General features: G+C 32.8%; 1 protein-coding gene across 1 annotated transcript; it reads left to right on the top strand.

Annotated features, from left to right (window-relative positions):
- The first annotated feature begins 1,119 nt into the window (after positions 1–1,119).
- On the top strand, positions 1,120–3,996 carry LOC133034871 (uncharacterized). The gene is made up of 5 exons (XM_061110333.1): positions 1,120–1,550; positions 1,660–2,411; positions 2,530–2,645; positions 2,755–2,808; positions 3,581–3,996. Exons 2-5 carry the CDS (start codon positions 1,661–1,663, stop codon positions 3,797–3,799), a joined length of 1,140 nt encoding a protein of 379 aa, XP_060966316.1. The 5' UTR covers positions 1,120–1,550; position 1,660; the 3' UTR covers positions 3,800–3,996.
- Positions 3,997–14,385: the final 10,389 nt, after the last annotated feature.

A 14,385-nucleotide genomic window follows, 5' to 3' on the forward strand; every position in this document is an offset into this window, starting at 1 on the left:
TGAATGAAATTAGACAAAAGTCCTTAAATTTAACAATCTCAATAGTTCGAGGGAAATTTTTAACGGCCAAAAAAGTTCAAGGGGCACGATTTACTACATGTCAAAGTTCAGGGAGAAAAATTACTAATTTAAGAGTAAATTTAATTTAATAACAGCATATAATTTATATATAATGTTCGTAGCAAATTTTACCAATTTGAAAGAAAAAATAATAATTTTGAGCTTTCATCAAGTGAATTAAAACTTAATTATTATATATATTTTTTAGCTCAATAAATAGTACTTAGTTTAACTAGATGTAAAGATTATTATTCATTAAACTAAAAATATTTTATTATTTTCATTTAACTTTTTTACATATGTTGTATTATTATATTTTTTTTATAAATAAATAAAATATATTAAAAATATAATATTTAAATAATGTTAAAAAAGAAATAAAAAAAATTGATAAATAGTGTAATGTAAAAGTAAGAAAAAAATAGAATAAAAAATAAGATTGTGGTGTATTTTGAAGAATAGAATTGAGTAAAAAATTGAGTGCTCTTCTTTTACCACTTAAAGACAAACTAATTCGCCATTATTCCATGACTAAAATTAGGAATCAACTATCACTAATTTTATGTTGTTCATTTATTTTTCACTAATTTTGTTATTTTTAATAATTTCTTAGTAGATTAATGATCCATGAATATTTTTTTTTATCATGAATTGAAGATTGAGAGGCACGTTAAGTGTGGATTAAAAAGAGAAGCCAATTGGGTCGCACGATACATCTGATGTGATCCACTCCACTCAAGCGGAGCCGGCTCCACGATACACTAGTAAACATAAAATTATAAAAATTTACAAAAAAAAAATAATACAACTAAGTAATTATCCCATTATCATTTCATAAAAAAAAAAAAATAATACAACTAAGTAATTATCCCATTATCATTTCATAAAAATAAAAAATAAATAAAAATAAAAAAAGCCAATTGTAAGACAAAAGGACAATAAATATACAATTTTTTTAATTATAACCGTACAAGAAGAGCTGGGTATTACCCAGTGGGTATCATTAGCCACAGCACAAGTTCAGTAAAACCACAATATAACACTACAATTATAGGCAAAATACACGGCAGTAATATGAATTCGTAGCAATACAAAGAAGATCTGGGTGTCATCCTCACAATGCACCGTAGCAGAAGCTCACAAGAGGTGGTGTTATGTGTTGCAGCCACGTTGAAATGCGTGACTGATCAAACCAAAACCGTATCCATTTGCATGCACAACAATTGTTTTTTTCCCTTAGCAAAAGCCATTTTTTTTCATTAAAAATGATAATTTATAGCTTTGTATTCTGCTTGTTCTGCAACTGTCATGCCCTCGTCCCAGCACGTGTCAAATAAGATTCCTTCTTAATAATTTTCTTCATCCTTTTATGAGCTCAAACAAAACCCATCATGGTTTTTTACTTCAGCTTGAGGTTTGCTTTGGCTAGCTAGCTCTATCTACTCCAAAATAAATTAATACTAGTATTAGATTAGACTACCACATACAAGGTAAGTGTTTTTAATTTTGATTTTGATCAAGCTTCTACCTTTGTTGATTTTTTTTTTAAAAAAAGAGTTATAAAAAAGTAATTTGATTTTTTTTTCATTATATTTATAGGATGGAGAATCACAATGAGGAGTGGGAAATTGTGGATTATCCATCCAATGATGAAGATAGTAATGAATGGAAAATGAGTTGGATTTTGAGCAAGGGTTTGGGAATTGGGAAGAAAATACTTATCACTGGGTTTGTAATGTCTTCTGCACCTTTGGTTCTTCCACCACTTGTGGTGATTTCTGCAATTGGGTTTGTTGTTTCAGTCCCATCTGGGATTTTCTTGGCTAGCTATGCTTGTACTGAAAAGTTCATGAATAAGCTTCTCCCTATGCCTTATAGAAATGGAGAAGAAGATTACTATAGTGACATGCAAAAAGAGGAAGATGAGGAAAGAAAGGATATACAAAGAGGGGTTAAATCGAGAATTGAATTGGAAGATGAGAGGGCTAGTAGTAATGATGAAATTGAAGGGGCTGATTATGGGGAAGGAGTTAAAGGAAATGCAGTAGAGATTCCTATAGAAGAAAATGGCTATGAGAAAGATTTGGGGAAGGAAAAAGCAGAGGAAAAGTTGATGGTAGAAAGTAAAAATGAGAGGAAGGAAGAGCCAGTCAAAGTAGAGGAAGTTGTGGTTTTGAATTTGACTGAGGCTGATGATGGGAGTGGAATTTCAACTGTTGATGATGTATTTACTGCTGTGATTGAAGAAAAAGAGAGTGAAGAAAGAGAAGAGGATTTGACAAAAGAGACAAGGACTTTGCTGGAACAAATCAGGGATGAAGGAAAAGCTGATGACCAAAAATCTTCTCAAGGTAAAGCCTCATAAATAAAATGGTGATGATGGGAATTTGACACTTAATTTGTTTCTTTTTGGTTATTTGATTAGTAATTTTTGTTTTGTTTTCTTTTTCCTTTTATGTAAATATGAAGATTCTTCAACTTCCAAGGGGGTTAAAACTGGTGAGCTTCCTGTTTCAAGTGGGGCTGAGGTTAAAGATGCTGGAAGCACTTCTGAAAAAGGAGTCAAAAGTGTCCCTTCGAGTGAGGTCAGGACTTGATCTTTTTTTTTTTTGGTTTACTATGATTCTAAGATGAATCTACTTACATTAATTGAATGGCCATTACTTTACTACTTTCATCTCATAATATGTTTAGGCAAAGAAGAAGAAGAATGTGAAAAAGAAGCCACAAGAGCAGCAGCAGCAGAAGGTTCCTCCTAGACGGACTTAACTGAAAATTTTATAATTTTATTATTATAATCCTAGCTCTTTTATATGATGCTAGCTTTTGTCTTAATAATCTTGTTGATGCACATTTATCATCTATATGTATAGTTAATAAGTATGTTCATATGTGTGATATTTATGGATTAAGTTCAGCTAGCCAGCTCGGTCATCTACAAAAGATTAAAAATAATAATGAGGTTGAAAACATGCTTGTTTGAGAGTAAGATAACTCTTCCAAGAAAAGTGGAATACGAATAGACACAAAAATAGACCAATGTTAAGTTCACAAAACATGAAGATGAATTCCATCATGGACTGTTCCATATTATCCATATCAAAAACCCAACAATGATGCTGCATTTTATGCTCAGCATCTCAACTTGGATAGACTCCCCTTATAATTCAAGTACTGGAGATGACACTGTTTATGCCAATGCCCTTGTGGCTTTGTCTACTCCTATGGAGCAAAAAACTCCTTTTACTATCCAAATTATGGTGAGTTGAATTATGAAGATTTTGAGATGTCAACTCAAATCATCATGCTGGACTACACCACAAACTTATGGTCCATAAGCAATAAAACGGCTAAATCAGTCGGTGATCATACAAATTTCCTAAAACATAAACCAGTAATCTTATTTTTATCACATGTCACTAAGAAAAAATCTTTTTTTTGTCTTTTTCATCAAATGGGGTCATCCAAACAAGTTACAGGGTTGTACTTATCATTTTGGTTCTTGTGATTGGTGATGCAGGTTTCTAATATTGATGAGGAGAAGGTGTGGGAACAGATTGAAGCTGTAAGAGGTATAGTTGGATACAAAGGCACACCCCAAAAGTCAAGTATAGAAGAAGTTAGAGCTCTCTACATCTTCACCGGCGTAGAGCCCCCTGCATCCTTTGAGGAAAACACTGATATGGCTCAAGTTGACAGCAAACTCCAGTTTCTTATGTCCATAATTGGAGTTAAATAGGAATAGTAGTTTCTCTCTCTACTTCTGTTTTAGTTTTAATGCAAAAATATCATTTTCCATGTGTACTGTAAATTTAGATTTTTCGCTTTGGCAAATGGGATTTTAAAATATTTTGCTTTGTAAACTTCTAGACTGTAGTATTTATATCCATAATGTGCTCTCTTATGACAAAAGTTATCCTAATATTTTGTTTATAATGTTGTATGTTGTTTATATTGTCATTTCACCTATTGTTATTGTTGTAGTCATAAGTAACTTGGGGTGTTTTGATGTATTTTTTTTTTTTTCTTAGGAATATGCTCAAAGGCATTAAAAGCATTAGTGGTGTTTAGCAAATTGCAAGGCGTTACCCACAATAGTGTTAGGTTAGCAACACTCAATTTTTTTCTTTTGGCAAAATAAATATATAACATGTGATTTCTTTGTTGATATTCTCATATTCTCCTTTATATTTTATATTGTTGTTATTTTTGCGTTTATATTTTAGTGCTTTTATTGATAATCACAACTCAAAGAATTAGTTACAAGAGAAGATTCACAACAATTGGCCAACAAACTAAAGGTACGCCGGTCACTGGAACTGGTGATGGGACTATACTTGCATCTCAAATGTCAGATGGAGGCTTCAGAACTAGCAAAGCTTGTCTCATAAGGCCACCAAATGCTCATGTGGAACTAGAAGACCCCGAGAACGCCAATCCTCGAGTTGAACATCTTAGCCAAACTGTAGCTGACCTACAACAACAACTATGAGATTCTCTCGACAAACAACACGAACAGTTTTAAAGTCGGTGCATGGAGAACTGACGGAACATTGAGAATCAAAGAGTTGAGCAGGAACAACGAAGGGCCAACCTGTCTCAACGAATCAGAGAAACTTATCACTCCAATCGCGGGACTACCCCTCGAAGGAGTCTTTTTCAGTAGGCTGAAGAGATGCCCCATTGGCCAACTGGCCACGTGGGAACAAGTACACAAGGGGAAACCCTTAATGCACTGCCATGTCTGGTAACCGTGCAAGTACTAAGCAAACAACAGGTATTGAGACTCCCCAGAGGGAAGCAAACTTTGAGCAAGGGTCCAGAAGGGCTCACACTCGAGCGCGCCAACCAATGGGCCCTCCACCTAATGTGGAACAATCACGAACTACTGAGAGAACCAACAAAACTCCTCCACCAGGTTTTTTCCGTCGTTCTAATTGCACCAGGCCTTGAGATCCTGCAAAAGGAAAGGGACCTACTACTCACATTGAAGGGGAAAGTCATAGACTCTACTTTGAAACCGGAGGTTATGAGATCCGACAAGTAAGGACTAACAAATTACTTCATACTCAGAAGTATTTGCGAGATGAGAGAGGTGAGTTGTGTCATTACTTTGCCCACTGCCCCGATGACCAGCAATATGAGTACTTCCCTGGAGTACATGGAGAAGGGTTGAACTTGAGCAACCAGTTCAACTCTCTTCGCACTTGTGATCCTACTGAAGACTATTTCGAGGGAAATAGTCACTACAATGTTCCGAATGACAGCTCCCGCATCGCATCATCCCAAGACGATCTAGACTTCATTCTGAAAAAATTACCAATGTTGCCTTCACAACCTCGTGATTAGGAGACATCAACTAGATATAAGTTGAGAGGAGTTCATGATCGACTTGGAAGACCAAAAGACCAGCGTGATACTCTAACCAGAAGATGGTTGGTGGAAACGGGAGCTTCTAGAGGGGACCCTAATCGGGTAATAGAAGTTTCAACTGGGATGCAGACCACCACCCATGGTGTCAAACGGACAGAGTTTAAAAACCTAGTGGCCTTGGTGAAAGGAATCACGACCTCAGAGCTGTCAAAGTTCGAACTGAACAGAGAGCGACGCTCACCGCTCTTGGACCAAATCAAAGCTCTGCCAATTCCTCCCAAGTTCAAGAATCCTTCCTGGCATTAGTACACCGAGAAAGAAGACATGCTGTCTCACATTCATTACTTCGAAGTGCAGACCGATCTGCAAGGAGTAAGAGACGACGTCCAATGCAGAATTTTCCCCACCACACTGACAGGCCTAGCTCGGCGATGGTATCTCAAGCTTCCTCCTGGATCTATCGATTCATGGAAGGAACTAGTAGATGCTTTTAGAAATCAATTTGCTCCTTCTCGATAGTGCCAAATCGAACTCAATTATTTGGTAGATGTGAAACAACAAGAAGATGAATCCCTCAAGGACTATATTCAACGGTTCTTATAGACAGTCGCTAAGACAAAAATACTTAGCATGGACGCACGAGTAATGACACTTGCAACCAGACTCAAGGAGATGAGTCCTCTATGGTCTAACCTTCATCTCAAGTCAGTATACACTATGAATGATTTTCTTAATAGAGAAGACGAATTTATCAAGCTAGAAGAAGCTATCACTCAAGCTAAGGGCTCAAAAAACAAAAAGAATAAGTCGTTAGACTTTCCAACCCCTAACACGGGAGCGTAGAGTAATGGGGGAAAAGGAGGTTCAAACAGGCAAAAGAGCCAAACATTGGAGGGAACACAAGGTAACTCCCATGGCAGAAAGAAGGCAGAAATTGGGGGCAAGCCCATGCGGGAGTACAAACCTCGTTTCGCCACACATTCTACTCTCTTGGCCTTGAGTGAAGAGATATGTACAGTTTTGGAAGTTATTTGACTAGGATCTAGATTTACTAACATGTATGTTGATTATAATTCTATAATCTAACACCCTAAATATGAATTTCATAATACAATGAAATAAACACATAAGAGATTAAGAAATCCTTATATTGATAGCAGTGGAATGTTATGGCTCCTTTCATTTAGATCTTTAACCCTTATTCCTTTCTGTCGTAGAGTAATAACAAGATCTGAACCTGGATTTTCTCTCCTTCAGGTGTTGGATCCTTCACAATCTTTCACACTATGATTGAGTACTTGACTTAATATGAGTTGGCATGTACTCTATCACTAATGGCTCGAAATTGATGAAGAAGAAGAAGAGGGGAATTCAAAATTGCTATAAATTTTTAGTTGTTTGACAAAAAATAAAAATTAGGTTATTAGAGTTAAATGAGAATGAGAGCCATCTTATTCTTTTTATAGTATTTCAACTAGGGTTTATGATTTAAATTATATGGAATAAAAAAGATAAAATAATGGCTTAAAATAGCTTAAGTGGCCGACCATACATAGTGGGCCTCACTAGTTACAATTTTGCTATTTTATTCAACAATTTATCTTTTCTTTCACTAATGCCATATTTTTCAATTTCAATCATATAAATGTCAACTATTTATTTAATAATTATAATTAATTATCAAATAAAATTGTCATTTAACTTATTTATTAATTAGACCTTATAAAGTCTCTTAATTAACAAATAAATCCTAAAACCTCTTTTTTCACAATAAAGCTATTGCTTAGTAAAAATTCATAATTTAGACATAGTCTAATTTAAAGTTATAATTGATTAATTAAAACCAATCAACTGAGTCTAGAAGCAGTATTATCTCAACTAGTGTGGGGACCATGGGCTTATATAATCAAGCTTCCAATAAGTAGATCAAGAATTTACCAAGTAAATTCTCTAACTTATTAATTCTTTCTGACTCCACTATATATTCGGAATTGCACTCTTAATTATATAGAATACTCTATATGTTTCAAGATATAGATATGTTATTAATTATCCATTGTTATAACTAAATAAACAATAATCCTCTATAGATGATCTACATCGAGTAGGGACAAATTTATTGTTCTACCCTTCAATGTATTTTATTCTTAAAATACTTAACTAAGTGTAAATGTATTTTACTGAAATGAGGTCTCAATCATTTATCGCGTTAAGCCAAGCTCAAAGGAAATCGTCGTTTCACTTCTAAAATTTATAAAAGCTATAGATTCTATATTATGATTAACGCTCCCATTCAATTGTACTACCATGTTCTTAAGATGTAAGTATTGTGCTGATCCAATTGGTTAGCTTTAGCAAAAAAACTCAAAGAACACAAATAACACATTTAAGCAATAACCTAACCATTTCAAAATTAAGATCTATTGACCTAAGATCAACTAAGTGATATTGACTTAGATAGATATAACAGTAAGTTTATGATATCTTATCAAATGTAAATATAGGTCCAGTTCGATGTATACTCCATACATCCGATCCTAGCATACTTTACCAATACCCTAGAAAGGACATAGCACTTATCCAAGGTGTAAGTAAATTTTATCGTTGATTGTCATGTCAGTGTAAATCTAGTGTACTGACAAATCATGGGACATAAACTTTGAAACATATAATCATGATTATATTCCACTGTGTTGACAACACTATAATCATTAATAACTATATGTTCTTAATTTAATAGAATTTATACATTAAACATATAATCATGGAAGCTTCACATGAAACATAAAATGATCTTTGATCTTTTATTAATTAGTAAATTTAATTATATTAAAATGAATTTTATTTAGGACATAAAATTCCAACATATGGCCACCTAGTCAACGGTGTCGTGCCACAAATATCTTCCCTTCAAAGAGTCAGAGAAGAGAGATATGAATAAATTATGTCGCTATCACAACAATTACGGTCATGAAAAAAATGAGTGTAATCAGTTGTGAGATGAGACATAATTCCTAATCAGACAAAAGCATGCTGCTCTTTAGCCGTATGTACGACCCGAAGCTCCAGCTGGGGGTAATGCACCTTTCCAGCCTACTCTTGTTGTAGGCAGGCTTGAGATTGTGATTGGAGGTCCACACCTAGTTAGGAATTCAAGAAAGGACTTAGAAAGATATGCGAGGCCTTTGAGACATGATCCAAAAGCAAAAGTATTAGAGGTTGCAGAACGTCCTCCGAAATCTCAACACTACAAGTGTGATCCAATCACATTTGGAGACTCTGACTCGTATCATGTCAGCTACCCTTATAATGATCCCTTAGTTGTTGAGGTGCAAATAGCCAACATGATGGTAGAAAGGGTGATGATCGATGAAGGAGCATCCTCGAACATCTTATTTAAACAAACCTTGATATGGATGGGTTTGTCACCTAAAGACTTAGAGACATGCGAACAACTAATGTATGGCTTCAGCAGAGCATGCATAGCTCCATTTGGTAAGATCAAACTATCGCTCACAGCTGGAACTACCCCAAGGCAGACCACCATCATGGCCACGCTCATAGTGGTGGATGTGAAGTCTCCGTACAACGTGATGCTTAGAAGGCAAGTCTTGTACGACCTTCGAGCTATCTCGTCAATATACCATTTGTCTGTCAAATTTCCAACGATGGCTGGTATTGATTGTCTCCTTGGCAATCAAGGGACTGCTCGGTAGTGTTATAATGCTTCGTTAACTCTCGCCAAGAAGACCCCCTTTGCTTCTTTAGCCCCAAGGGGGAATGATCAAGGCCTCTCCCACGAAAGCGGGAGAGACAATGAAGGAATCTGGGGGTGAAACCACAGAGAAGACGGAAACGACACCTAAAGCCACTTGAAGGTGCGCCCAAGATGGGGATGACATTGACCCTTATTTTTTGGAAATCGACTTAAGAGTTGGTCTGATCGAAGAACTCGAGGAAATTCCCCTCAACACGATGAACCCAACCAAGGTTGTCAAGATTGGAACAAACCTGGTAGAGGCTTTGAGCAAGATTCTCATGGCTTGACTAAGGAGAAATCAAGACATTTTTGCTTGGTCAAATGAGGACATGATTGGGATTGACCCCGAGGTCATTTGTCATGCCCTAAACATAGATAGAGAGAACTTCAAACCTGTGCAATAAAAATGCAGGCTCTTTGATAAAGAGCGCTCTAAAGCTCTCAAAGAAGAAGTTGAAAGCCTACAGGAGAACAACTTCATCAGGGAAGCTTTCTACTCGGTTAGGGTATCCAACCCTGTTCTGGTGCCTAAACTGAATGGGAAGTGGAGGAATTACGTCAACTTCACTGAACTAAACAAAGCATTCCCTAAAGATTTTTTCCTCTACCATGAATAGATCAACTGGTGGATGCTACGACCAACCATGAACTCCTCACATTCATGGATGCCTATTTTGGGTACAATCAAATCAACATGGATGCACCAGACGAAGAGCATACTAGCTTTCGAATAGACATCGATCTTTATTGCTACAAAGTAATGCCCTTTTGACTCAACAATGCAGGTGCTACGTATCAGAGACTAGTCAACCGTATGTTTCATGACTTGATTGGAAATAATATGGAAGTCTATGTCGACGACATACTGGTTAACTCAAAGAGATCTGAAGACCACATCGAAGACTTAGAGGCACACTTTAACATCTTACGAGAATATCAAATGAAGCTTAATCCTCTAAAGTGTGCCTTCTCCAATCAGGAAAGATTCTTGGATGTTGGGTTTTATGCCCTAAATAAAACTCATTTCAATATAATCAGATTTACTTATTAATATAGATCAGAAATAACATTTAATGTTGCATGGTTCACATAATTTATTTCATGATTATATGTACATAATGTATAAATTCATCTGAAACCCTTTTCACATACTTGATCATGTTTATTGTGACGTCAACACATTGGAAAGTAAACATGACTATGTGAATAAAGTTTCCTAGATTTATCAGACATAGGGTTTTACTGATATGATAATCTACAACAGAGTTAACCTAATAAAATTGATTAGCAACATAATTAATTTCATTTATTTTGAAATTAATTTAAGAAAATTATAGTTTAAAGAATTTTTTATTCTAAGCTAAACTATATGTATTTTCTTGTATTTAATTAAATATAGAATTATAACCATCTAGATTCTTTCTGAAGCTTAATTTAAATTTTTCATTAAATATTCCTATTTAAGTTGATGTTTAGTTATCTATAACTAATCAACTTAAATCTGAATATCTTTTGAATTTCAAATTTCAAAATTAAGTTGAGGAATTTTAGGCATTGGTTATTAAGATTCTTTAGATATTTTTTTTAAGTTAATATCTTTTCGAATATTAACTTAAAATGGAATATTTTTTAAATTAAGTGGTTACAACTTCATTTTTGATATTAAATTAAATTTAAATTTGAAAATATTTAAGTTCTAGATTTTTTTCTAATACAACTTAAATTAGATATTTTTTCAAATTTTGTGGAAAAGATACTTAGTCAAATAAGATATTTTCTAGATGGTTATTTCTAGACTACTTATTATTTCTAATATTAAATAGGAAAATATTATACGTTGTGAAATTAATTATTTATATAATTAATTTTGGTACAATTTATTTTAAGTATATTTTTCCTAGTATTAAACTAGAGATTAATAATTAAGCTTTCTCTACACTTAATTATTTATTTCTTGAATTTAATACATTTAATTAATTTAAAAATTAAATATCTAAGTTGATTTTCATCATCATACTTAAATATTTCTTTTTCATGACACTTAATTAAATAGAAAATTATTTTTAGTTGAAATTTATTTTTTCAACTAAATTTAAATAATTTTCAAAATATATTTTTTCTTTATTTTATTAATCAAATTTCGAAATTGCATTTCTTAAATGCTGGAATTTCGAATTTTATTTGAAAAATAGATTAAAGTTGTAAATTATTTATTTTAATTTTGGACCAATTTAAATCAATGATTTTTTCATTTAATGATTAATTAAAATAAATGAAGTAAAATATATTTTATTAGAAATTTAATTAATTAGTCAAAGGAAAATCTAGATAGATGATATTTTTGCTTGAAGTATTTTTCTAGTGTATTTAATTAAATAGAAAATTAATATTTAAGTTGATTTTCATCATCATACTTAAATATTTGAAATTTTTCTTATATATTTATTTAAATAGGAAAATTATATTTTTGGTTGTAAATTAATTTTATTAATTATTTTTGGGCCAACATTAAATTAGAATAATTTTTCCAGGATTTATTTTAACATGCATTATCGAAAATTGTATTCTTAAATACTTTAATTTTTTTTTTCGAAATGCAATATATATTTATAGAAAATTAAATTTGAGTTGTAAATTAATTTAAATTAATTTTGTAACAACTTAAATTTAATATTTTTCTAAATATTTATTGGAAATTATTACTAAGATGGAAATAATTCATGTTATTTTCATATCCATCTAAGTAAAATTTATAAATATTAAATTAAAATTTATATTTAGAATTTTTCATTCTAAATTGGAAATTTGAATTAAATAAATATATATTTAAAATAAATATATTAATAAAGAAAATCAAAGAAAATACAACTCTCTTTAAATAATGAGCTTTATTATTAAGATATTTGATCTCCATTGTGGGTTTTACACCGCGTTTGTTTTAGTGAGTAATCCTCCCTAATGGAGGAACGTTCATTAGCAATTTCGCACCGTTTAATCTCGAATGCTAAGTAGTTTGTAAGTGTTTTGTATGGTATGGATCACCCTAATGATGGCGACCATACTTGACTTGCAAATTATGAAACAATGGTGGAAGCTCATAAGATAGAATTGCCTCGACTCTCGCCTAAACGGGACAACGCTGAATTCTAATCTTGATCTAATAAAAGGTTGCTAGAATGTTTAACATTTTAGATGAGCTGACAACTCTATTCAATGGATGGTAGCTTTGACTCTCGCCTAAACGGGACACTGATATCAGTTTGTTGAAAACCTTGGAAATTATTTAGGATTGTAAGTTTTAGTATTTTCACTTGTCATTCCTACTTGCTATATGTTTAATAATTTCTGAATTGTGTATGAATTTATATTGAACCATGTTATTTTCTGTTATTAAGTTGTAGTTTAATTTCGAATCTTCATTGTTGGTCTAACTTGGCTTGTTTATCTAATGAGATAAATCCTAGTGGATTTTCACCATTAGACATACATAATAGTGTTAGATCTCGAAAGATAAATATTGTATATGCGACATCTAGCTGTTCATCAATTGATGACACCTTAGACTAGTATTTTTACGATATGAAACAAGAAGATTGTATAAATAAGATTACTTTGACTTTCGCTAATCGAAGCATCGTTGGATTCTTATTTTAAACGAAATTATCCTAATTCCTCTTTGCTTATTCATTTCGAATTAGCTCAATAACATATCATTGGATGAATGGTCTATAAATCATTTCATGTCATTCTATATTTTCTCTTAAGAAATTAAATGACGCATATGATTATAATCCCGAAATTCTATTCCCAATTGATATAAATCCTCAATCTTAGAAATCTCCTACTTGTATGGGAAAATCTGACTTAGAGTTTGTATTAGTAGTGCTGGTTTAAGATAGAATTACTCATTATATTTGGTATAAATTTAAGTCTTTGACTTTAATTTTAGATTCCAAATAGAAATTTTCTTATATTTCTAATTCCAGAATACAATACAGTTACACTTTCTCAAGTGTTTAATATCCATCTTCTATTAATGGATTAAAACTGTATGGAATATGAGTTAGGTATTCTGTGACCAGGATCCACTTGCAGTATTCTAAAAACTCTTTGATGTAACTAAACCTATGTCATCAAAAGACACCATTTTTTTTTAATCTATGGCATTTGTATCTTGTTCATAGTGGATTTGACAAGATCAATCTCTGCGAAGAGTTAATATGCCTATATCCACTGAAAGTAGTTCATCTCATTCGCAGATGGATGTACATTCAGGGGTGGATATGAGTTTTTCGTTGTATTCTTAAAACGATAACTCTAGATTATACCTTTTAGCAAGAAATTTGAAATGTTTGAAAATTTTCATTAATTTCTAGCAATGGTTAAAACCATTAAGGTAAGTGGTTAAAGATCTTGCGAACTGATAGGGGTGGAGAAATAGTTAGTAGATATGCAGTTCAAAGATCATTAAATTGATTTTTGAATTATATCCAAACTTACCTCCCCAGAAATTTCGAGTTGCATATTGATGATTAGTTACTAGTCGTTGCCTAAATCCTTCTATGGTAATACAATTTCAGAATGATGTAATGGTTGGGTACTTAATGTAAATCATTACTAGATTCATGGATGACCTAATCAAAATCTTAAGAAAAGCTAGAACTGTTAACCATGGTTTCTTAGCTATTCTAAGTGATTAGGGGTGGACCATCCCATAGTCAATAGATAAGAAAGTGTTTGTTCAAACAAATACTACTTTTCTAAGATAATGACTAAGTCTGAAAAATAAAGTAGCAAATAAAGGAGATATTTATTTCTTGATTCCAAAAGTGTTCTATCATCTTATTTGACATATGATGATCCCACTGCCTCTGTTGTCTTGTCACAACCAAAGAGGTTAAATACCATTTAGTTTTCTTAGACATAATTCACGGTACCTTGTCGTAGTGGGAGAGTTTCTAGGAACTCACCTTCTCATGACTTGGGAGACACTAGTGATTAAAATCCATTGTGAGTTTAAACAAGTAATGGATTGTCAAGATAAGAAACTAAGAAGAAAAGCCAATAGAACTATGGTTTAATCCATTCACATGGAATAACCTAAAGTTTTCTATTACAAGGACATAAAAGGAAATTTTAGTTAACAAGTCTATTCTATGGACTTAACAAACTTCCTATTCCTAGTATTATAG

This window comes from Cannabis sativa, chromosome 2 (assembly GCF_029168945.1).
Source record: "Cannabis sativa cultivar Pink pepper isolate KNU-18-1 chromosome 2, ASM2916894v1, whole genome shotgun sequence".
In the NCBI taxonomy this organism is placed as follows: Eukaryota; Viridiplantae; Streptophyta; class Magnoliopsida; order Rosales; family Cannabaceae; genus Cannabis; species Cannabis sativa.

Bases quoted from the DNA above. Each gene is read 5' to 3' on its own strand.
- LOC133034871 (XM_061110333.1), top strand. From the start codon at position 1,661: ATGGAGAATCACAATGAGGAGTGGGAAATTGTGGATTATCCATCCAAT. The intron at 2,412-2,529 runs GTAAAGCCTCAT...GTAAATATGAAG, and splicing joins TGACCAAAAATCTTCTCAAG to ATTCTTCAACTTCCAAGGGG. The intron at 2,809-3,580 runs GTTCCTCCTAGA...TTGGTGATGCAG, and splicing joins AAGAGCAGCAGCAGCAGAAG to GTTTCTAATATTGATGAGGA.